Below are 26,689 nucleotides of genomic sequence, written 5' to 3'. Positions count from 1 at the left end.
CCAAGTTAGTTAGTTGAACTGTTCGTTGGACTAAAGTAAGTTAATCGAAACTTTTAAAAAACCTTTTCTGGCATGTTTTTACTATTTTCCATATGACCCTATTCATTTAATTGAATATTTTTGTAATATAGAGTATTTTTTATTTTTGTAAACATTTTATCTACATGTTTGGATTTCTTGAATTTAATAAATAATTGCATAATTTCAGCGCCTTTTACATTTTGAACTTACTACATTAAAAGGATTTATATCGTACAGAGGAATTCTTGAACATGTATATTGGTTTGCTTATTTTGGTACATTGATTATTAGGTAAATATGATTATTAAATAAATCAAAAAAATTCTTAAGATTACATATTCATGACAACTACGAAACGCAATATCTGAGCAATTGACGAGAGAGTGAGATAAGCCCCCGATGAGTCGGCATTGTCTCGTTGTCTATTTATTTATTTGTTCATTTTTCTTTAATTTGCATTTAAAGTTTCATTGAATTTTCATTTAATTTGCATTTAAATTGAATTTGCTTTACTACTAGTACTATTAGCTAATGCTTGACAGGCAATTTTTATTTTTACTTTCATTCTTCACATTTTTCTTTTTAAATTTTAGTTCTTTTATAAATACATATATATATATATATATATATGTAAAATATAAAGTATCCATCTTTCAAATAATAAATTAATAGTAATAGCCCTTTAACTCCAATCTTCATTCTAGAAATAATCAAGGCATTTCTGGACTGCGTCACTTCTAGACTAATCTATGCCATGAAGCTTGCGTACGCTGATGACGTGGTAATTAGGAACTTTGAGAACTTAAACCAAAACCTTTCTTTTAACAGCCTACCATATTCGATAACTATCCACTTTAGCTTCTGTCTGTGCACTGCTTGTACATAATTTCGCTGGGCTCCCTTGCTATCGCAAAAGTATAGAAAATGTAAATGATCTGGAAATAGGTAGAGTGCCAAAGTGAATTGTGGCCACAATGTCCATTTAAATAAAAATGGAATTTAAACCACCTCGACTGCAGACTTCTTCTTCAGTATGAAACTACGTTTCTACACGGCTTTGTCATTCTATGTGCGCAGTGAATTATGGAAAAAGTCACTTTTCACCGAAAATTTTTATTGCAAGCCTTTCACAAGCTTATTTTTAATTCCTGAGTTCATAATCGCTCGCTCGTGTTCTGTCAGTGTGTACGAAAAGAAAGAAAAAGCTTATACTATGTGATCAATTTAAGTACAATAAGCTCAACAGGAGTATATTTCAAGCAACTACAAAATTATTAAATACTTCATTCATTAGTCTGTGTTTATGAAATGTGTTTTGAAGCGCCATATGCGAGATACTTCCGTTCTGCATCGAAATTTAACTGAGGTCATCAAGTGTCATTTACTTCGTATATGTTCAACAGCGGGAAATCTTTTTAATCCGTTTTCGATTCCTGCGTTTTAATATATGGCCATATGTTAATCCAAATCACTTTCTTTTGGTAAAAGTGTATTAAATTACCGTTGTTTCAGTGAAACAAATCTAATGTTGGTTCAGCGATTTTAAATTTTGTGTGACAAGTTTCAGTTAAAATTCTTACCATTTAATTTTATTTTTTTGAGATAAAAACATAGTACAATGTATTCAAAGAATGAAAACGCAAGTATTCTGAAATTTTCATGTAATGGTTTGCATTTATTAATCTTGTTGGGGAAATTTATCTGAGATTTTTCTGCTAATAGAGTATGTCTGAATTTTTCATTACTGTGAAATAATTAAATTAATTAGTAATACCATTTCTTTGTTTTATGAAAATGAAAAATGAAGAATTTTATGATCAAGTTTAAATAACGTTTTGGATTAAATAAGCAAAGATTTAATTTTTTTCAGGAAAAACTATTAAACTGTAATGACATTAATCATATTTATGAGTTATTTTTTAAAATTTTGAATTAATTTTAAGAATTTAATATTTATTCTGAGAATGCAATGAATATAAAAAAATAAGTGAAAATTGATACAGATAAGTAACATGAAGTTATGGTAAATGCATGTTAAAATCGATGGGCGATTCTATGTTAAGTGTAGAGTATGTTGAAAGAGTACTGATTCCATAACAGAGGCCTGTTACTACTGTCATGCCTCGCGCTCGTTCAAACACGAGGTGGGTTCTTTAGTGTAAACTTACCATAGTGGGAAAATAACACTTGTCCGCTTTGACATTTTTTTCACTAATTTATTACACAAACTGCACTATTGATACACCCTACAACGAGTACACGGTAACATAAACTATATACAATATATATATATACAGGGCGCGCAAAAGAAATTAAAACATATTTCTTTTCTCTACGTTCTCACACGGCATGCTCGCCGGTCCCACTCCCAGTGCCCTCTCCGTCCAGTCTTTCTTCCCCCCACCAGCCTGCCTCGACCGGTTTTTCCGGGGTAAGTCACTTCCGTTCTTCGTCTTTCATCAGGGGAAGGAACTTCACACCTCCCCTCTGGTTTATAAATATTTACGACTGAGTCGAAAAATTTGAAACCCATATCATTTTGGCACTTACCAGGTAGTCCCTCTTTTCCGGGACACAGCACAAGGAATCACAGTAAAATCAGAGAGCAAAAAAAAAAGGGTCATGCTACAGTTATAAACACTAACACAAAAAAAAAAAGAACACTTAAAACACATAAACATAAAAACTGCACATGTCCGAATTTCTACAGCGATACAAACAAAACATTGCAATATCAACTCACTGACACTTCTTTAAGGAATAATTCGTTTACTAATATACCCTAATAACACAATCTTTTCTAGAGTAACCACAATAATACAAAAAAAATAATAAATGAAAATTACAATATCTATATACTTTTTGCCATACTAGCATTGAACATTATCCTTTCTAGTGTTACAATAATAAACAAACACACACACACAAAAAAATATATGATACCAACATAAGTTTCTTTGTTTTTTTTTTTTTTTTTCCAATTTAGTTCAGATTATTGGTCACTTATACATTCGTGAGGGATCCTCGACAATGCGTCTGCATCGGAGTTTTTAGCTCCTGGTTTATGCATTACAGCGACTTGGAAGCGGGATAGAGCTAATGCCCGTCTCTGTAATCTAGCATTTCGGGGTATCCCTTCGGTTAAGTACTTTAATGGGTTATGGTCTGTATGCAACAAAATTTTATTTCCGTATGTCCAAGTTTCGAACTTGTCGAGAGCCCAAATAATTGCATACGCCTCTCTTTCTATAGTGCTCCATTTAGACTGAGCGCTAGTTAATTTCTGGCTAGCAAATGTTATCGGTCTAGCTTTCCCATACTCATCTCGTTGAAGTAAACACGCTCCAATACCTATTAGTGAGGCGTCTGTGTTAATTTCAAAAGGTTTTCGTATATCCGGCGTATATAAAGACGATGCCGTGCACAAAGCATCCTTTAATTCTTTGAATGCCTTCTCGGCTTCAGACCCCCAAGGTATATCATTAGGTATAGATTTTCTCGTGAGATCAGTTAACGGCCTAGCTACTTTTGCATAATTCGGAACATACTCTCGATAGTAATTATATAACCCCAAAACTGATCTTAATGCCTTTTTGGTTCTAGGTGGCTTCAAATTTTTAATGACCTGCAATTTCTCTGGATCTGGGACATGTCTGCCTGAGCCTACTATGTGACCTAAATACTTTACCTCCGACTTGCCAAAAGAGCATTTCTCTAAATTAGCCGTAAAGTTCAATGTCTGTAAAGTACTGAGTACGGCTCTTAAATGTTTAAGATGTTCTTCCCACGTTGACGAATAGACAATTATATCATCGATGAAACTTTCAGCATAATCACTATGTGGTCTAAGAGCTTAATTCATAACTCTTTGGAAAGTTGCGGCAGCACCTGACAAACCGAACGGCATCACTTTCCACTGATACTGACCCTTCGGAGAAACAAAACTCGTCAGATGTCTACTTTCCTTCTCCATAGGGATTTCCCAATACCCCTTAAGAATATCTAGCGTAGACAAATAACGTGCTGCCCCTGCCTTATATCGAAGCTCTTCTGCGTTTTGCATAGGAAATGGGACAATCTGACTTTCCGCATTAAGCCCTCGATAATCACAACATAAACGTACGCTTCCGTCCCGTTTCGCTACACACACAATAGGGTAAGCAATCTCTGCTGTGGAAGGTTCAATTAAACCTCTTTCTAACAAATCAGCAATTTGCTTTTCCACCTGTGGCTTCAACGCCTCAGGTACCTTATAAACATGAGTTCAACGCCTCAGGTACCTTATAAACAACTCCCGTTTTTAACCTGATACTGTGGGATCCTACCTTCGCACATTTAATCTCCCCGTCAAACACTACATGGAAAGATTTGATTAATCTGCTCAACTGATTCGTTTGTGACCTATCTAAATGTTTCCATTCCTCTGAAACACAGATCCTATCTAAAAGTTTGTCTACTTTAGGGTTTCTTTGAATAGGCGCGTGCTGCACCTCCCCAAATTCTGTGTCAGCCTCATAGATTATCCCTACTGCATTTATAGGCTGTATATATTTCCGTAACTTATTTTGATGCAAATGTCTAACAGATTCATCTGGCAATTTTACCAAATATGAACGTGGAGACTTTTTCGCAACTATTTCTCCAGGTCCTGTCCATTTCGAGCAAAGTTTATTTGTTGACGTTGGTATCAGTACTACTACCTCATCTCCTATCTCGAATTCATTTTCCTTAGACCTCAAATTATGATGATGAACGTATTTCTGCTGTTTAGCTTCCGAATTTTCTTTAGCGAATTTCTCTGCCTCCTGTAACCTATTTCGAAGAGAAATTAAATATTCAGTAACTGATTCCCCAACTCCTTGTGGTAATACCGTCTCATCTACCCAACTTGATTTAAGTATCGCCAGTGGCCCCACTGGCACCCGACCATACATCAACAAAAATGGTGAGACTCCGGTAGTTGAATTCGGTATCTCCCTATAAGCCCATAACAAATATGGTAACTGCTTATCCCAGTTTCTTCCTTGAGTATTTATCGCGTGATGCAACATTGACTTCATTGTTCCTATCCATCTTTCCACTAGCCCGTTTGACTGCGGATACCCTGGCGTAGAAAATTTTGGCGAGGCCCCTAACCTAGTTAAAATTTCTTGTGTTAGCTTAGCCTTAAAGTTCGTTCCGTTATCCATGGCTATCATTCTCGGAACTCCTGTTCGCATGAAAATATCAATGAAAGCGTCACATGTAGCTTTCGCTGTTATCGCCTTTAGTGGAATTGCCTCCGGCCATCTGCTATGTTGATCAACAACACATAACACATACTGGTGCCCTCTTGAAGATTTCGGCTCAATCGGCCCTAAAACGTCCGCATTAACCACTTGAAATGGAAGTTCTGGCCTCCCTACTGCTGTAATTGGAGCCCTATCCTTCACTTTAACTTTCCTTCGTAGCTGGCATTCCTTGCAAGCTTCGCACCACTTCCGCACCTCCTTTGACAATCCTTCCCACCAAAACGACATTTTAATCCTTTCCGCCGTCTTCTTTGCTGCGAAGTGCCCCCCTTGTAAGCTTTCGTGAGCCAACTTCACAATTTCTTTCCTGCGGCTTTGAGGAACAACTAACTGACTACATCGCTGCCCATTGACACTTCCCGTATGGTACAAAATTCCTGACTCCAGCCAATACCCATTCTTGTTATTACGTGCATCCATGAACGCGTTTTTCAGCGAAATACATTCCGCTTGCTCCTGTCTAAAACGTTGAGTTTGCGATAAGGGTGGGTTATCAGCTGACACTTGCTCACTGCCTCCCACTTCTACTTCCCCCTCATCTTTACTCCTTACCAACGGTGTAGTACGAGCTATTTCCGTTTCACCTTCGACCTCGTGACTGGCTTTTTCTGTCGATTCCTTTCCGTCCAAGTTACTCGATACCTGACCAACTCCCAATACTAGTTTTTCTTCCTTATTTTCTCCCCAATAAATATCTCCTTGTTCCCTGAGAAGTCTAAAATCTCGAGGTGTCACCAGCGCCTCCTCGTTCAAATTATGCACTACTGCTGCATGAACGTTTACATAAGGCTGTACCTCCTCTTCTCCTGACCAGATACTGATAGGTACTGTAACTAATTGGGCTTCTACCTGGGGTCCCACGGCGGGTTGTAACCATATCTTCCCTCCAGACTCCAAATATTTCTGTGGAACTACCGATTTCCGGATTACAGTAACTTCTGCTCCGCTATCAATCACTCCTTTGAATCTAGCGTTGCCTATCTGCAGTTCTATCCTAGGTAATTCCCCACTTGCCCTAGTTAACGGAATTTCTTCTGCATAGTTAGCTAACTTCAACCCTACGCATATTTTATTTAATCCCTTTGCTTCCACCTCATCCGTATCCTCTTTTTCGCTTCCTCTCTTGGGTTTCGCTATCAGGTTTATCGCTGGACAAAAACGCTTTATGTGTCCTTCACCCTGACACTGAAAACATTTTAGAACTTTCTTATTTGCCTGCATCATTCCTTGAGGTTCTAAAGTTTTTACCCCTTTGTACTTCTCCTTATCAACCCTGTAATCAGAACTGAAATTCCCCTTACTCTTATTTGGTCGTCCTAATTTTTCCCCTTGTCTTATCGGTTCCTGTTTTGGTCCCACTTTATTTACTTCCTGAGCACTCGTATTGTAATTTCTAGGCATTGCTGCAACGTAATTATCCAAATCATTTGCAAGCTCTGACGGAGATAACCAGTTTTCTACCTCTTTTAACAGTATATGCGCCTTAACATTTGCGGGTAATTGATCTTTTACTTGATCGACAATCAATAGTTCTCTTAATTTATCAAAAGTCTTAACTTTTCTGGATTCTAAGTAGAAATCAAGTGCTGCCTCAACCCTCGCTATGTGCTGAGTATACGTTTCCTCATATCTTTTTACACATTTTTCTAAATTCTTTTTATGTTGCAATGGGGTAATCTGGAATTCTTTTAATACTGTATCTTTAATCTTAATATAATTATCCAAATCCCTTTCACCCAGAGTTGAAATCAAACTTTTAACTTTAGTTTTTAAACTCTGCAAAATAATTTTCCCCTTATGTTCTTCAGGAATTTTATAGAGATTAAACATCATTTCCGCATGATGGAAAAAGAACGGCCATTCCTCAGCTTTAGATGGTGGGTCAATCATAACTCCTTTCATTATTTTTAAATGTTTCAAGAAATCATTTCCCTTGCTCTCAGCATCTGAAACCCCTTCATCCTCTGAACCCGATTTATTTCCTCCTTTATCTATTTTCCTACTCTGAATTTCTAATTCTTTAATTTTTATCTCGTGTTCTCTCTCTAATTGTCTTTCCCGAAATTCCATCTCTTTTAATCGGTCTTTAGCCGCATCTGCCTCTAACTTACACTTTTCTAGCTGCAGCTCCATTTCCTTTAACTTAATTTGAGCCTGCATGTTCTTAATAATTTCATCAGATTCTTCTGACACCCTATTTCTCCTTTTAGGACCCATATTAACTTCTGGTATTTCTTTTTACAGCTTTACCCCTACGACACATAAATAACACTTAATTTTACAGGCAAACATACATATTTCACTACTACTGAATACTACCATTATTCATTTAGCAAACATTATCATTAGTGAACACAATCATGAATACCTTTCTCATATTACTATTAACATATATTTCTATTAACATATATTTCACCATATATTGTTAACACATAAATACCAAAAATTATATTAGCTTTTGAATTAGTACAAAAAAAATAGTTCTGAATACTTTGGCCTTACGCCGTAATACTTAACATATTCTGGAAATGAAACAAACATTTACTTATTGTTCTCAAATCATTAAACTAATTAATTTTTAATCAACCTATTACCTTTAATGACTAAAACATTTTGCCAAAACACGGTAACAACAAAAATAGATAATTTCTACCTTAATTAGTAACATGAGCACACAATTAAATGTTTCGAAATTTCTGCTGACATATTTTTGAACTATTTTAACATTCATTTAGCATACATTATCTCCTTAACAAAATTAATCATAATTCCTTATTTGCATATAAAATATACTTTCTAAGTGTCTACTGGCTTTAACGCCTGGCATTCTCATCATGTTATTAACCGACATTAACACAATTTGAATTTTCTCCGTTACTATAGTAATTATAGGGAGGGAGCTCTCTTCATTTATATATTGTGCTTCCCAAGAAATTAAGAGGGACTTACCTTTGATCCCGATAGTAGAAAATGACGAGTTGTGCTCAATTCTGTACAATTTCCTCATCGCGCTGCATAACACTTCACTTAATAATATCACCACGGTAATACTAATGATCACTTTTACCATCCACTGTTTCAACACTGCACGAACATTTCAATTAATAATATCACCACGGTAATACGGATGATCACTTTTACCAGCCACTGTTTCAACACTGCACGAACATTTCAATTAATAATATCACCACGGTAATACTGATGATCACTTTTACCATCCACTGTTTCAACACTGGACGAACATTTAAATTAATAATATCACCACGGTAATACTGATGATCACTTTTCACACGACGAGGTTTCATACACCCTTTCGTTTATTGCACGTGTAGGCTTACGCGCGCCACTTTCCGTCTTTCATGACCATCTTTTGTCATCTTCCTTGCTTTCGGGAATTATTTCCTTCATTTAAACCACGTTCACTCAAATCACCTTTTACGATCTTACTTCCTTCGTATTTTTAGTGATTTCATTTTCCCCACTATCCTATACGACTGCGACATTTGTCATGCCTCGCGCTCGTTCAAACACGAGGTGGGTTCTTCTGTGTAAACTTACCATAGTGGGAAAATAACACTTGTCCGCTTTGACATTTTTTTCACTAATTTATTACACAAACTGCACTATTGATACACCCTACAACGAGTACACGGTAACATAAACTATATACAATATATATATATACAAGGCGCGCAAAAGAAATTAAAACATATTTCTTTTCTCTACGTTCTCACACGGCATGCTCGCCGGTCCCACTCCCAGTGCCCTCTCCGTCCAGTCTTTCTTCCCCCCACCAGCCTGCCTCGACCGGTTTTACCGGGGTAAGTCACTTCCGTTCTTCGTCTTTCATCAGGGGAAGGAACTTCACAACTACATTTGTACAGCTGTTCCTTTAACCCTTCTCATATAAGACAATGTTGAAGGCTCAATGTTTATAATTTAGTGTAAATTTTTATATATTATTATACTTCTTTTTATTATGGAATGTATTATTCTGTGTGGGTGACTTGAAAATTTGAAGAGAGCGTAAATACATAAGGTGACACAACGGGAGAAGTAAAACTTTCAGACGTTGCGTAGATAACAAGACACAGTTTTATTTCTTGATAACTAATTCCTATGACACGTACTCCTGTTTAAACACCGATATGCGTTCGAAAAGCACCCACAATTTAGTATAAGAGATCACATCTCTAGACAATAAATGAATCCGGGACGTAAGTAACACCGCGTTTTCACGGCGAGAAGAACTCAGGAAATGCTAATGGGCATTTCAACAAAGGTTATCTATAGAGTTGATATCTTTATTTAAATTTTAAACGGTGTTTGGACAAGAGCTAACCGCAATACAAGATTCATAAGATTCCATAATGTGGATTAGATTTCAGATAACACTGCTTATATTCAGAAAAGAGACGTAACCAAAATAAAATGAGGAATTAATGAACTATTCCTAAATTAAAGTTGGTTGTTTTCTTTCATACTATATATATATATATATATATACAGAGAGAGAGAGGGGTAATAAACACATGTATATATATATATATATACATCTTATATGAATATATAGTTATTAATGTAATGATAATATCAATACTAATAATTAATTATCAAGATTTCTCTGAGATGTAAATGTAGTTTGTTAAAATGTTTGATTTTAAATCAAGAATAATAAAATTAAATGCTTTTGTTTCGCTGTTTTAAGATACTTTTGTTGTTACATTCTTTGTATATTCAGTAATTATACTAATACAAATTCCATTGGCCAGTTTAATGACATTCCTAATAATCTGACTTGCATTTCCTGTTTGATGTCTTTTCATAGTTTCGAATGCTTTTTTTCCTTAAGAATGTTTTTAATTGCCTCTTTTTTATTTACTGTTCCCTGAGTTATTCTTCTCATTGTATCCAGTATAAAAGCATACTTAACTCCTTAAACAAATCCAAAATTTCCAGTTTGAAGTTTACAATATTGTTTATGATGATGAGAAATTAAAGTAATTTTAAATATATTGCATTTTATTGCGGTACAATAATTTTGATAAAAAACTTCATTATAATTGCATAGAAAATGCATTCAAGGAAAAGGAGACAGCTGTAATCCGAAACATCGTACATTTATAATTAGATGCAAATATTAAGAAGCAACTTAAAGTACATTTTATGCTATTACATTTGTGTTGAAAATATCTAAATGCAGCTTAAAATATTAGTTTTCTCTCTCCTGATAAATTATTAAAAAAGGTTGCTCAATTCTGACATATAAGACTAGTATTGTACGGCTAAGAGATAAGATGTGGGTAGGAGTAGACCAGTATTCAGCTAATAAAAACTCTGATGAACTGAGGATAGTCCTAAAAGTAGGATGCATAAGACCGATACTCCTTATAGATAAGACGGCTGAATACTGGTACATGGATGCAGGTTCAAGTCCTAGCGAACAGTTTAGCTGCATGAAATTTCCGTGGTTTTCTCCATGTATTGGGTAGATGTAAGCCACTTTCTCTCGGAAAGCCTCCAGAAAGGCATCATTTCCCTTACACATAACTTTCGAGTGTTCTGCCTTAATCATTTAACTAACTAAACTCACCTAATTAATCCATAGGTTTCATATCATTAGCATCAAATCACTTCCAAACGTGAGATGAAACTTAAATTATTTTTGTAAAGATCTAGAGATAATTGCTTCTGTCACATGTAATAAATGTACACTTTTCAAAAGTTCAAGGCACAGAAGTGCTGTCTTTATATATTTCATTCTCTGAAGAATATTTTTTAATTTCCTTTCTTGTGTGTGTAGTGTATACTTTTGTTTGAAGTACAGAACTCTATCCTAATTCTTTGCTTCTTTTTGTATGTTTTGGCAGCCGGAAGAGAAAATAGCCGATTCCCTGTAATGGTATTCATTCATGGCGAGTCATACGAATGGAATGCTGGAAACCCTTACGACGGAAGTGTTTTGGCTAGCTATGGAAAAGTAGTCGTGGTCACCTTCAATTTCCGCCTCGGAGTCTTGGGTAAGTCTGTTAGATAATTTATCTTCTTTTCACACCCTTTTCTCTCCGTTTAGATATTTGCCATCACTCATTCCACGACTTTCTAATAAACGGCCAGCTCTAGCAGTTATTTGTTATCCAAGCTTCAAGAAACGGGATCAAATAAATAATTTTCCGTAATAAGTGAAGCGAAAATTTTGGATTAATTCTAGACCAGTTAATAAACTGAACTACGGAAATGAAGACTTTCGTTTGCATCATCTGAAACGGTATATTTGATGAAATATGAGCCTAAGATTATTGACTACCTGTGGAAACTCTCAATCTATCAAAACCCACGTCTTTTAAAGAGAGAAGGATTACGTGTATTTCCTTGCAATTAAATTTAGTTGGAGAGCTAGAAATGTTACGTTTAACAAGTTAAAATCGAAACTCGTGAAATTTCTTAGTTTTTTTCTGTCAAGTTCTTTAAAAATGTAATTACATTTATACAAAAGTTAGTACGTATGTTGGAGAATTTCCATGGAGTTATGCTAAAGGTTTCCTGGGCGAAATCTGAAATTGCGAGCGTATTGATTGCACAGAATTAAAATAACATTTTTATAGAAATTCGACAACATTTGCAAACTGTACAAAACTGCTTGTTTGATCAATACTTAAAACAAAATACCGCATAATAAAATATGTATCATAAAATGTTGAAGAATACAAACTTATTAATTAGAAATGTAGCCTCGAAATTGCAATGAGATGTAACTGAAACGTTTCAACTTGACTGCCAACTTAATATCTGGATATAACCTTACCATTTTAACATCGAAATAGGACATATTATTAAAAACACTTAAAGAAATTTAGTTTAATATGGATATTTACATTTTTTTATTTAATGGAGAGCAGGAAATGATAGACCCTTCCGATTTATTTTCCTGTTCCTTGTTGATTAAATGGCTAAAATGGTTTTTCTAAATTTCTGTAGACCACGGCAAGAGGTTAACTGCATCTTATCCTCTCTTTCTTGTCCCTGTTAATGATTGTATAAACGTGAAAAGTAAAATTACGTTTTATTAGCTTTCCAGTTTAGGAAAAAAAATATGAAGAAGATACGGTACATAAAAAGAAGAAACTATGAATTTGTATCGTTAAATGTGGGTTTAAAAACATAATCTAATATACTTTAAAAGCAGCCTTTGCTGAATAATACGAAATATGTAGTTAAAGCAAGATCGGTTTCATAGAAATCACTCGAATATTCACTACACGCGAGAAATCATGCTTTCACAAATTCAAAATGCATCCGTTCTATTTTAGTTCGGTAAATAATTTTGGCAAATAAGCAGTAAGAGTAAAATATTAAACCCATCTTCAAAAATATCATGGTATACCTCGGCTATAAAACATGGTTGTAAAAGTTGCCTACAACTTTGATCTAGAAAATTGCAATAATCACACACTGAATGTAAGTGGGAGATAAAACAAAGTATACATACAATACACCTTGCGCAGTTGAGAGGACGAAATTTTATATTCATACTAAAACATGAAAATGCAAATCTTTTCACTCGAAGTATATTTTTGTTTTCCGTATTAAATTAGTTATTTACTGAATTTCATTATTGAGCAGCAGGAATCCCTGTTTTAGACAGACTGAATTTAAATAAAAGGTTATGGTGCCTGTCTGAATATTTTCCATATTTAAAATGTTCATTTGCGACCTGAATATACGAAGAACAAAAGCTTCAGTATATATAATATAAAACTATAAATTACCTTTAAAAGACAGAATTTGATCACGAATATGAAGAATGAATTGAATAAGAAGCTTTAAAATGCTTTAGTAATCTTGTAAGGTTTCATGTTATTTAACCCCTTATCTTATTATTTTGTCTTTATTTTCACTTCTACTTTCGTCGGCTCGAACTAGAATGCAAATTATTTGATGTATTTAAACACAGAGTTCTTGAGTTCAAGGGAAAGCAACACTGTCTCGGTGTTACTTATTTCGGCTTTTGGTTTTTACCGTATTTACTCGAGAGAGTTTAAAGGCCTTATCTTGTAATTTAATACTTGAATTTTAAATTAACATTTATTTTGTTTATCCGCAAGTTGCGGAGGGATTGTTTTCTGTTATTATCTTGGTTGAGCAACCAGCCGTAAGACTAACGGTTAAATAAAACGATCTATTATAAACGTTCTTCTGAGTTGAAATTATTTTAGTTAGAAGGTTAAGATGACATCATCTAACTGTTATTACGTTAATATCGTCTGACTGCCATTACGGGTCCAGTAAGTAGTTAATACTTAAAAGTTATATACATATAATATCACTTATAACATTTGATTTTGTATTACAGATAAAGAATAAAATATTTCTGTTTAATTTATTCAAGTGATAATTAAACGTACTATCAGCTAAAAAATTATTCCTTAATAGTATTGGTCTAGGAGAATGCGCTGGAATGGAACATTCGATAGAAGTTCGTAGTCTGTTGCATTTAAGTTTACATACATATTTAACTTCTTCTTGTTCTTAAAATACTCAGTTTATGACACGACGTACTGTTCAGAAATTCTAAAGCAGCAGAAACGACTATTTACCACCCTTTGTGGACAGTGGACGCTTTAAAACTTTCAATTGGGTCATCCTTTTTCATGTTTAGCCCAGAACAGATCTAGAAGTCACAAGAAGACAAAATTGGTAAGGTCCTCGTGCCATCGCACAGTTGGAGAATGTGACAACATTCTTTGTGAGTGTCGAAAGCAACATACTTACAGGAAAAAAAATTAACTAATTTTTTGTCATAGTGTATCTAAATACCGAGATCTGAGTGTTACATCAGCGATTAGCTTTTAAACGTAATTTCCGACATTCATTTTCGCTAAAGTCAAAGACACAAAATGCTTTCCATAACCTAAACGTAACAAATACTTCAATAAAAAAGATGTATTTTACAATCAATGTGTTACTCCTTTTTATTAAGTGAAATGAGACTTTAATTTATCAGCAACAGCAATCCATTGCTATTTTTAAACAAACTTAATTTAGTCAGTAATGGAAAACGAAATGAATATTTTTTAAAATGGCTACCAAGATTTATATGACAAATTCTAGCACTCACAAAAATTTTAAATAATCATATTTATTAATAAGTATTTATTGCATATTAATCTAAGGACATAAATAAAATGTCAATATTAATTATAAATTAATAAAAGCATATGTTGCATAATTCATTATACACTAATATTAAGAACAGAACGGTCTTTCTTGAGGATGAAATCGTACGCACAATTTAAATGCATAGAAAAAGATTAAATAAGCCATTGAAAGACTGAAAGACTAGAATGTTTTCTCTCGGGTACATTGCAAGCGTCTACAGTTACCTAAAAAATATGGCATTTCCTCGACAAGCAAAAGGTGTATAAATAGACAAATTTAGTGCTCGTTGGTTCGTTCCAGTTACTTATAGGAGCTAATAAAAGTAAATCGTAAGCCACGTAAACAAACAAACAAAATAAAAACGCCCTAAAACTCTTAACGCCTTCAAACCTACGTTTTTCATCGAAACAGTTCACTTCGTTTTTTAATTTCTTTTTTTTTTTTTTTTTTTTTTTTTTTTTTTTTTTTTTTTGTTTAGTAATAAAAGAATTCTAATCAGTTTAAGTCACCAGTAGACTACGAAACAGTAATCCAATAATAATTTTTAGTACTTATGACAGATGTATTAAAAGGTTTATAATTATAATTTCTATTTTAACCTGCAAGAAGATGTATAATTATGGGCATTTTTGTGCTCAAGCTAAGAAATGGATTTGAGGTTCCTTGATCAGTTGCCAAACAAAAATTTACGTAAAAATCTTAATTAATTACAAAGCATTTAATAACATTAAAGTGAATTTTTGGATAAAGCAAAATAGAATTATAGTTTTACATTAAAAATAAACTAAACTTCGAGAATTGCTGAAGTATCAAAAGATGGAAGTACGTAGAAACAAAGTTAGTATTCCTGTGTAAGCAATGTTTGATCAAATGTGTAGAAACACAGACTATGCCGAAATTTGTCACAGAAATGCATGAGCAACGTATAAATGTATCTAAGTTACGTAAAAGTAGTGTCTATAAAAGTAATTATTGTCAGTGAAAAGTGTTAATGAAACGTCGTACTTTGTCTTCCAAATTTTACTCTCAGATTTTTCCGCTGAATCGATATTCAGCCCACAGCCGGTCGTAATTCAGTTTAATGTGCTGGTTTCAGAAAGTCTAGGGAAAAACTGCAATTTTTAAAACCACATAACTTAATTTTGCGACAGAGGCAAAAAAATTAAAATGCTGGATGGTTGCGAGTTATCGTGCTCGATTTGAATATAAAATAAAAGGAGTATACCTGAAAAGAAGCAAATTTCTTTACATAGGGGGACATAGTCACTGTTATTTTCTTTGCTTCTTAAACTCCGATGCTTCTTAAACTTGCGGTTTCCTTCTACAAGAAACTGGGTAGCTTTCAGGTAATGAAAGTTGTAAGGAGATTCTTCACAATTTCAGCAGGTGCCCCTTAGACGGTATAGTGTTTAGGGGAGCCAACTGCTGTACCGAAGGGCATGTGTTCGAATCCCGGAGAAGGCGTGGTTTACCTGTACGTCCCTTCATAGAAGGCAACGGTAGCCGCCTCTTAAGTACCTCTAATTATAGCCTTAGGAGTGGCCATTGCTGGATAGGCAAGTGCCTGTCATTGATTTAAAAAATTCTGAAGAATAAAGTAATTCCACCGCCATCCCTACCAAAGGTTTGGCCCACCAGCGGCCGAGCGGTAAGGTCGCTGAACTATGGTAGCTCGGTCCGAGGTTTGAATCTCGCGAATGGGTTGGCTGCATTGGCGTGTTCATGGTTTTTCCCCTGTGTAATGTGTATACGAACCAGTTTCCCTTAGTAAGTGCTCCACGAAAGCAACCCTCCTCTTAGATAGATAGCCCTCGAGTGCTTTGCCGTAATCATCCAAACCAAACCAAAGGATTATTCGATGAAAGGCAGATTTTAGGACGAGTTTTGTGATTCCACTCGCTTGTTGTTAGATCATTCTTCATATACGTTTTTGCACAGGATCCACCTTTCATCGCCTGCTATGACTCAATCTGAAAATATGCCTTTTTTATTGGCGTATATGAGAAAAATCGCCGCAGAAACACGATCCAGCTTTGTTTTTTCTGTCAAACCACACGACATGCTCGTGTGACGCTTGGATGAGAACCTGCATTTAGTAAATGATGAAATTCAGACGAATTGCCAGATTGAAGTCTTTCATCAATCCTTTTAATTGGAATGCTTTGACTATTTTCCACTAAAGCTCATACTATCTCTTCGTCGTTGTCAAAACTCTCGTGTCGGAAGAGAGATTTATTATCCAAGTCTGCGTTTTAAAATTTTCCAAATCTTTAGTTTTGCAATTTCACTTCTTTGTTTTCAGTTCATTGTCTATTGTAAGTTCTTGCATAAGATCCACTTTTTTATCTCCTTTTATGACTCAAGTATAGCTATTTTTATGCTATGGATTTGAGAAAGATTCCAAGTATGCATATCAAATAGTTTTTATTTCGTTTCCAAAGTTTTCTTTTTTTCGATACTCATATAACATATTATCGCGCAAACCTAACTTTTCGCTCTCCATTATTCACTAAGACTTATATACAGTCGACTTCATTCAGTATCTGCCTGTCTCTGTATTCAAACGCGCTCCTTCCTATTCCTCGATATACCACATGCCATGAAATAAGCCCCAGTACTACCCTGCTGTTATTTTTCGGTCACTTACGAAAATCAAACACTAAATTTTGGAGTCACCCAGCATTATTATTCAAGAAGTCGATAAATTTCGTATTTACGATATCAGATGTATTAGGAGGTTTATTCAACTCCAGGGGCGTAACTAGGGAGGAGCAATGGTTAACATCTGTCCCCGGGCGCAGCAACCAGGGGGCGCCAAATTGATGTTAAGAAATTTTAGAATGAAATGTTTTCCATTCTTGGATAATAAAAGGGGGGCGCGAAATCTGCGGTTGTCCTCGGGCGCTGGAAGTCCCTACGGCTCTGTCAACTAATGTTGAAAAATGGTTTCACAATTCAAAAATTTCAAATAAGCAAGTATTCATTCGGAAGAGATGAACTTAAAAATGTTAGGTAAAATTAGTTAAAATTTAGACACTCAGATTTCATTAGTTATAAACGTAATCTAGTTTTACCAAGCTTTTAAAATTTTAATCTCTTCCTTTTATTTTCCCTATTTTGATATCTATTTTTCGATTAGAGGTCATATGAGCCGTTTTCTTTAAAAGTGATTTAAGTTCATTTTTGAGAAAAAGTTAGTTAAAGGTAATAATGAATGCAATCTGCTATGAACTTTTTATCTATAAACAGTTCCCGAAAACGATACTTCAAAATTTTCATCATTTGTCAATATAAATTTACCTAGTTAATGAAATGACAAATATAATTTGAAAGTGGTGCAAATCCACTTTCCGCAAAGACATAATATTTAGTTCAAAAATTATACTACATAATTTCTCTACTTACCTTTTATATGTGTGGCAACACAATGACATAAAACTTTTCTTTCATTTGCTAGAATTTTGGTACTTAGCCCGCTTATTGTAGTGTATAAAGCTTAATAATGGTGTAAATTTTAAAATGTAATATTAGCATCTTTATATCATCATACCAGGCCTATCACATCCGAAAAATTCAACGATGTGAGGGATCTATTACCTTATATTCTTCCAATACATTATGACTATTTTCAAAAACTCAAAAACGTTTTCAATAAAGCCTTTTTACTTTTTGACATATTTGAAAAAAAAATCATAAAAAAAATGGTTTGGTTCAATTGAACTCCCATATTTAATATTTCACAAATGTATAATCTTCACATTTTGTTGATTTTGAAATTGGTGTAAGTCCATTTGAGGTCATCAAAAGTATAAATTTCACTTAAAAACGATCACATTATAAATTTAAATCAATTTAATATTTAAAAAAACATTAAATAGCGTATTAACATGTACCAATATTTTTCATACCAGTCAAATACAAAAGCTTAAATAGTATCTCCATAAAATATAAAAAAATGGACTTACACCGCTTTCAAAGGAAACGGCTCATATGTTTATTTAATTCCTTTTTACTTTATTTATTTGCTTTCACCTTCGCTACCAGCATAGAATAATATTGTTCCTTGAAAAAGGTGTATGCTGGACCGAATTCCCTCGAAATCGGTAGGGGTTTTTACAGTTCGACAGAATGTTTTAAACGACAAATGCCAATGTAGGGTTGATTTTTGCCAGATTTTAGAGGTAAGCACGTTATTTTGTTTCTTCAGTTAGGATTCTTATTCCTTTAACACTATTCAATACCTTAATTTCTACGTGCCCTTTTCACTGACTACTCTTATCCGAACAGAAATTGCTCATATTTGCTTCTATTCATTAACTTTGAATTATGTTGTAAGACTAACAGAGTGTAAAATTCGAGACTGATGAAATATGCATTTGAGTATTTGATTTCAGTTTTGTGATGTAGAACAAAAAAAGTGGATTGTACAGCATGTTCTGAAAGATTGCACGTCTAAATAATACTTGAACACCATGCCTGTGGCTTCATTTTGTGAAACAAATCAAATAAATTGAATATGTAAACTACAACAGCTTTTGCCAAGTCAAACATTTAGGTAAAAGTATAAAGTATTTCTCCCTCCTTCTTAGCATGCCTTCGTGGTGGGGTGGTCTGCACGCTGGGCGCGTATTCCAGAGGTCCGTGGTTCGATTCCCGGCGAAGGAGTTGCTCATTCTTCAATCTCTCTTGCTTCCGAAAAAATCTAATGTCCCTAGAAAAGTAAATGAAATTTTAATTTTATACTGCCTTTCTACTAATATAATTCCAATTACTAAGTGTTTTTTTAATATTGCTAATAGTGTTTTAGATGGAAAACGTTTCTTTAGTATGTAAATTTGTCCCAGGATAAAAGGTTGTCAAAATTACATAACTCACACCACTTTCATCGAACGAAAGGAATTTAAAAAAAAAGTATTACAAAACATGAATTCGTTACATAAAACAGTTGTGAATTTTAACATTTCGACAAAGGGAAATATAAAACCCTTATTTCTACAATAATATTTAGCTGAATGAAATGGCTTTCTGAAACATTGTTTTCGAAAACTTAATAAGCGCAGTTATTTTTTAATAAGCGCAGTTATTTTTTAATAAGCGCAGTTATAGACCTGATTTATGTTCTGAAAAATGTCACATGATGAAAATTGTTGTAAGCTCAATATCTACCTTATTTGACTCATTTCCGAAACTGTAACCATTCGTCTACGACGTGATTTCGAGACATCTTTACTCGGGAAAGTTTTGAGTAAAGTATGCACAAATCAGCAACTAGTATAATAGAAGACAGCATGTGGTTCTTCTTCCATGGTTAGGTATTTACTGAAGATGATGCTTAATAATATGATAACAGGTACAACATATTGGTAACAGGTACATTTATTCACCCAAATAAGAATATGGGAGAAAGTATTCTAAGTAATTTTATTCCCTTGCTGAAATGGCAAATTTCCAGTTGCAAGTCCTTACAAAGCCCTGTCGACGTTTAACCATAATACTCTATTCCGGGCTTTTATTAATACCACCCAACACAAAAGGTAAAATAAAAAATAAATTAGAGTAATAAATAGCTAAAATATTAAATAAATTAATATTTGTTATGTAAAATTTAAACACCACATAATGTATTCAGTTATAATATGTTTAGCTTCTTTTTAAACTATGCTAATTTACTAGTTATTGCTTATAATAATTAGCCAGTTTTAACTGAAGTTCACAAAGAATGTGTATCCCAATTACTAAAACTTGTTAACCAAATCATCGGTAATAACACACATTTCTACTGAACTAAGTTAGTATTTTTCTGCAAACTGGATTAGTAACAGTTTGCCTCCTCCATTTTGTCTGGATAATTCAACGGTTAATTAGGACTGGAATCTGCACTTTATTTGTCGTTACTTTGTTTTAATGTATCATTCTTATACTGATGTTTCTATAAGAATTTGTGTTCGTATTTACCTAATCTTTGTTGGTATTATTTTTCGGAACTTTAGTCGAGATTAAAAGATTGTACTTGGTGTCTTTAGTTATGATTCCCTCTTCTGTAATATTTTTTCTTTTTATTGAAAAACATCATTGGGCTAAAAAGTCATATTCATCTCGGCTTCCGTCATATTAGCTTTGTTTGGAATTATCGTTTCAAGAAAGATTCATTTCTGAAGACGAATTCTAATATATTGCTGCTAATCTTTGGGTTAAATTTGCGCAAAATATATTCTTTTCAAAATTAATTAAAATGTATTCAGAAATGAACTTAGAAATATACCTGCCCTAATCATTTCATCTCTTTGTTTTAAATGTGCCATTTCTTCAAAATGGTGTGTTGGTGTATTTAATTATGGCAAAGCACACGAGGGCTATCTGCCTAAAGGGAGGGGTGCCTTTCGTGGAGGACTTTCTAAGGGAAACTGGCTCGTATACACGTTACACATGGGGAAAACCACGAAAACGCCCATGCAGCCAGCCCGTTCGCGGGATTCGAACCTCAGACCGAACTACCAGTGTTCAGCGTCTTTACCGCTCGGCCGCTGGTGGGCTTCTTCAAAATGGAATGTTTCAGTTTTAATTGATTTTGAAATTTAGGCTTCCTTCCATTAGGTATTATAATTATCATCTATAATTTAACATTTTTTGGTAAAATATGTTGCTTGCGTAGCTGAAAAACTGGGTGTAAATTTCAAAAATAAAAATACAAATATCCGTTTTTAATAAATGAAAAGAGTTAATCTGCCCATTGATAACAGTACGTAAAATAAACGCGTATACCAGTCTGTTAAAAATATTTTCTATAATTTCATGGAGGATTGGATGACAGATGTTAATTTACAGGCAAGCTGAAGTCATGTTCGGCTTTATAGTTTCCCCATGCTTTTAAATTTCCTTATATTTCGAGGAAAATAGAAAATTCTGCATAATATTTTATATTTTCAATATACTTTCTATGTACATATGGTTTAATTTTGCATATTTTTTTTTATTTTCGTCTTCTCCTTTTTTATACGAACACGTTTCAATCAAAGTGATGGCTGTTTACAAAGTATTGGTTTCATCTTTATAGTCAAGGCATAAAACCCGGAAGCTATTTAGTGGGAAGAGTTGGAGGTAATCGTAATCTTGCTAGCAGTTGGCTCAAGATGACAGTAAATAGTACCATATCATGACCAAAAAGACTCAGAACAAGCGCGAGATTTTTCAAGGCTTCAAATAAGCTATTTTGATTTGTTTTCGGAAGGGAAAAACAATGGGCTGCTCCAAGAGCATCGTTTCAAGTCATCTTGTCCTGTTGGAATTTAATGCAGGTGTAGAAAATTTTGTATCCTTCTGTTCTTTGAGGTTTTTCACAAATGAAGGGCAAGAAACAGAAGAATGTGGAGTAGGAAACAGAGTAGGAAAAATGGGATGAGTGTTCTTTTCCAGTTTAAAAAGAGTAAAAATTCGGAAAACTACAATTTATTTTTGTCAGCAATACACTGAGGTACAGATGAAGTCTGTTTCATATCCTACTTTTATGGTTGTTAGACTGGCCATTTTGTTTTCCTTGAATGCTTATTTCTTTACTAAACTATGAAACTAAATATAGATTTTTTTCAGGTTTTTCGAAAATAATATATAATTTAGGTACTATCATTTTTTTCTAATTTGTTTCCAGGTTTAAAATAGCAGTTTAGTAACTCTTGCAGCATTTCACCATTTAAATACTTGCATTTGTCTTAAGCCTCTGAAGAGGATCCTGGTGTGATTTTATTTGTTAGTATTCCGTAACACTGCATTATATAGTTTTATGGAACATAACTGAAATTTTAAAGAAGCGTTTTTTGGATTGCAAGGACAAATGCGTTCAGCAAAACGACTTCTTTGCACTGAAAACAGATGGGATTTTCTGTTGTGAAACCAATATTAAATATGTAAGGTATAAAATGTGAAAGAAAATTACTAACTTAAACTACAACGGAAAACTATTAACTACAATAGTCCCCTTTATTAATAATTTCAATTTGGCTACATTTCCATTCCGTCTTAAAACTACTTATTGTTTATAATATATGAAAGTAAAGTGCTTCATCTCAAAGCTAATCCGTATATTGTCATCTCATGTAAGACGCAATAAAGTGGTTATCTTTCCCCAGTGAAATTAAAGAAACTTTTGACTCTTCCACGCCTTTTTTGAATACGCACTTACTTCTCTGTTTTACCTCTCTGTTTGTCTCTTGAGTGCCTGGAGTTGTCTCTTGAGGACCTTTACAAGTCTCCTAAGCTTGTTTTCGATTTTCTGAAGGTGAAGACTCGTGGACCTCGTCTGGTATATTCCTAAACATGGAGATTAGTAACAACAACAACCTCTCTGCTGGTAACATGCAGCGCTGCTTTGCTCTGTATTGGCCATGATGTGTTAAGTTATACAAAATTGTGGGATACATACGGCACTCATAATGATGTGTTAAGAAGTATCCATCAATAATATGAGTATCCAGCAATAAATTATATCTTGTCTTCTGCCACAACTGTCAGTGTCATCGTATCTACGCAGAAGAGCCTTAGCCAAGATGTTACTATGCCACCATCTCCAGTTCATCGGAGTTATCACCCAATCATCAAGATATTTACAAATTATATTACACCTATATAGTGGAATGCGAATATTTTTTTACAAAAAAAAATATATATATATATTTAGCTTTTCTCTTAAATAGCTTAACTACTTTCTAGCAATGAATTTACATTGAAATAAGCTTTAGTGAAAAATACTTCAAATTCTAAAATCGAATTCGAAAACTGATAAATCAGTGTAACAAAACCTATTACGTACACTGTTTTATAAATTAATGAAATAGTGGGAAAAATAAGAGGCAATATCTCATACTGACAGAAAAAAAAGTCGGAAGTAACTTTATTCAGAACAACTTACTTATTCAGCGTTTTTGGGTACCGGCTGGATAAAAGCAGTATTTAAAAAATGATCCTTTTTCCTTTCGAGAAATACGCCTAGTGAGCCTTAGAGTTAACAGTTCTTTCCTGCAACAGAAAAGAATAAGGATAAAAAGTATTTTCTAGATATCATAAGCCAAATATAATTGGAGAAAGTGCAGCTGAGCGAAATAAAAAGAAATGGATTCATCTGGGTGTCTGAAATTCAAATGACAATAAGAAAATATCGCAGGGAAGTTATAAATCTCAATCCGGAGACTCAGCAGAATTGAAATTCACAATAACGTTTCAATTCAGACGTTGTTTATGAAATATTGTATCTACTGTAAACTAATCTATATCGATTTACAAAAATTGTATCTACTTTTGCTTCCAATGTAAATGTTTTATAAAACTGCAAGTACTATATTTCCCGGTCAAAATTCGGTGAAACAAGGTTTCAACTATCAAGCAAGACTGCTTGAAGTCACATGCAAATGACACTTTTCAAAAACAGTGTAGTAAAAAACTAGCAACTAGCAATTCTTCAGGTAACATTGTTTTTTTCTAACAGTGACCTGGCTTCAGGATAAAACTTACAGCTCTGCCTAGAAGATCATTGAGTGACTTTCTTTGAAATAATGTGCTATTGAAGTTTTAATGTTACAGTGTACTATATATATATATGTGTGTGTGTGTACAATATAAAAAAAACATGTAATTTCAAATTATACTTTAAATTAACAATAGCCTTTTTATTTCCTCTTTTTAATTTGAATACTTCCCCTCTACTCTAACAATATTAATAACTTTTCCTAAAGTATGTCTTTCAAAATTAATCCGATCATGTAATCAAGTCTGGTGAAAGAAATTTCAGCTAATCAGTATAAATAATTTTTATTATAAGTACTACTGCGACTAATTGCGCATTCCTTCTTTTTCCCAGCTTTGCTAGTTGCTAACAACTGTGCTTCACAGCTTTGTGCTTTGTTCATTGTTAAGATGCAATATACAAAAAATATGGTATGCATCACGCACCTAAGAATGTTCACGATTAAAATAATGTGCTTTCTTCGTCAGTGCTGTCTCCCTTATTTCTTTTTGTCTGTCTATGTGCCGAGGTCTTTTCAAGTAGTTTTGACAAATAAGCAGCTCATTGTTTAACGGCTTCTAAATCTACATGCGATCTTCTAGTTTATACAGTCTCTCACTTAAAACTGTAGCCATAATCGACAAGGATCCCACATCAAACGGCAAGAGGAAGTTTATTCGGCCAGTTCTTCAAATCGTTGTTTGTGTGATAAATTCAAAGCAAGGTTCAAGAAGTGAATCATCAAACTGGTTTTCGGTGTTTATAAAGGGAAAAGAAATCAATGCTTTGAAAATTAATCCAGCTGAAAATGATTCAATGATTGTGAGAACGTTCTGAATCATTTCAACTACGCAGTCGAGTCTTTTTAGGGTCATCATATTCGTGTTGAATTATTTATTACTGCGTATATTCTATAGTATAAATTATACGCAAGAAATGTTCTTCGTTAAAATAAAGTTCAAAATTTATTATCTTCCAGTCTCAATTGAAAAATGTGATTGATTTATCTGGCGCGATCTATTTATCTACTTATGATTTTTGGGTTTTGTGATAGGGATTTTAAAATTTTATATTAAATGTTTTATGAATAAAGCAAGAGTTTTATTAGTACAGCTGGAAATATAATCATTCATTATTATATTGAAAATTTAAATATGTAATGCTGTTTTCTTGTTATATTAAATTTTAAAAATTTGGCATTATTTTATGGAAATGATTAGAATTTTATGGTATCGATAGATTTTACTTTTCATAACTATGTTGATAAAATTAAGTAACGAATTTAAAGATTTTTAATTATTTTATTTGGGGAAGATTATTAAAAATTACTGTATTAATAATTGTATTTTTAAATTATTGTTTAAAAACTTAGAACTATTTTAGAAATGAGATTGTTCATTATTTGCATTTTAAGAATTTAATAATTATTTTAAGAATGAACTAAATTCAAAAAGTGAAGGAGGTAATTGTGAAATATTGGTCCTGAAAACGGATATAAAATTGTGTTTTTATGTATTAAAATAGCAAATAGTAAATGTTTGATATTGAATAGTGTTAATGAATAAAAATATTATTAATTTAAGAGACTGAATAATTATAGAAAGTCAATCATCGATAAGCTAATTATACATTAAAATGTAAGAAAAGTTGTTTGGAATTATGTTAAAATGTATAGATAAATGTGTGTTAACGTAGAATATGTTAAGATATATATTGAAGGCCCGAACATTATGAAAAATCAATTAATGTTTTCGTATATAACTACAATTTTTATTTATTAATTTGTTTATACATTGGAGTGAGGTTTAAATTTTCTTTTTTGATATAAGGGAGTGGTTTATTGTAGTTTAAAAAGACCAGTTGCGTTTAAGCCTTGAGAAGTAACTGCTGAGAAACCTATTAACCATTGGTAAACCAATTTGTTAATGTGGATTTGACCATAAGATGGAAATTCTGGTACTTAGAGAACGCTGTGGGGTCTTCCAATTGTGTACAAAATATGTAAATAAAAATTTTTGTAATAATTATATAAGCGTAATTTTAGTAAAAGTACTCTAAATGATGTTAGATGAAAAGAAAATTAGTAATATTATAAAATTTTGAAATTTTTTGTGACTTATTTACAATAATTAATGAAAGTATTCAAAATTTTTTAAGTTCTCAGTACTGCGTGAAAATTTTAAGAGGTCCTAACTAAACGGATATCGTTATGAAAAATCTTAATTGTGGCAAATTACTTCCAAATTTCATTTTCTCTTAATCTAGCTTCTTTTTTATCTGAAAGTTTTTTTCTTTAATTTCTCACTGTAGATAATGTAAGATTCTATTTACTAAATTTGTAAGACCTAACTTGAGTCTACAAATTATTTATCTTAACTTGAATTTTAATTTTAATAACTTTTCCTAAAATATGTGTTCAGAATTAATCTGGTTATTAATCTGGTTCAGAATTATCTGGTTATTAATCAGGTTATTAATCTGGTTAATTATGCCTGCAATGCGATGAAATTTCAGCCAATCAGATCAAATAAAACTTTATTACAAATACTACCGCGACTAAGTGAGCATTCCTTTTTTTTATCCGTTTCGCTTGCTGCTAGCAAACGGTGCTTCCCAGCGTCCCTCTTTGTTCATTGTTAAGATGTAACTGCTATATACAAAACACTGTGATGTGGCATCACGCGACCAAGAGTGATGCGGGACAGCAAGAATGTTAGGAATAAAT

At 33.3% G+C, this 26,689-nt stretch overlaps 1 protein-coding gene across 1 annotated transcript in view; it reads left to right on the top strand.

Annotated features, from left to right (window-relative positions):
• The window catches only part of LOC118199469 (neuroligin-4, X-linked-like), a 624,820-nt gene that overhangs the window by 482,807 nt on the left and 115,324 nt on the right, over nt 1–26,689 (top strand). Inside the window, exon 2 of the mRNA XM_085809401.1 lies at nt 11,183–11,332. Within this exon, the coding sequence (XP_085665527.1) occupies nt 11,183–11,332 (150 nt within the window). The remainder of the gene's footprint in view (nt 1–11,182; nt 11,333–26,689) is intronic.

This window comes from Stegodyphus dumicola, chromosome X2 (assembly GCF_044657685.1).
Source record: "Stegodyphus dumicola isolate Sdum_Otavi_A_Nest chromosome X2, ASM4465768v1".
NCBI lineage: Eukaryota > Metazoa > Arthropoda > Arachnida > Araneae > Eresidae > Stegodyphus > Stegodyphus dumicola.
The sequence above is the reverse complement of the archived record's forward strand: the minus strand, read 5'-3'. Positions and strand labels throughout refer to the sequence as shown.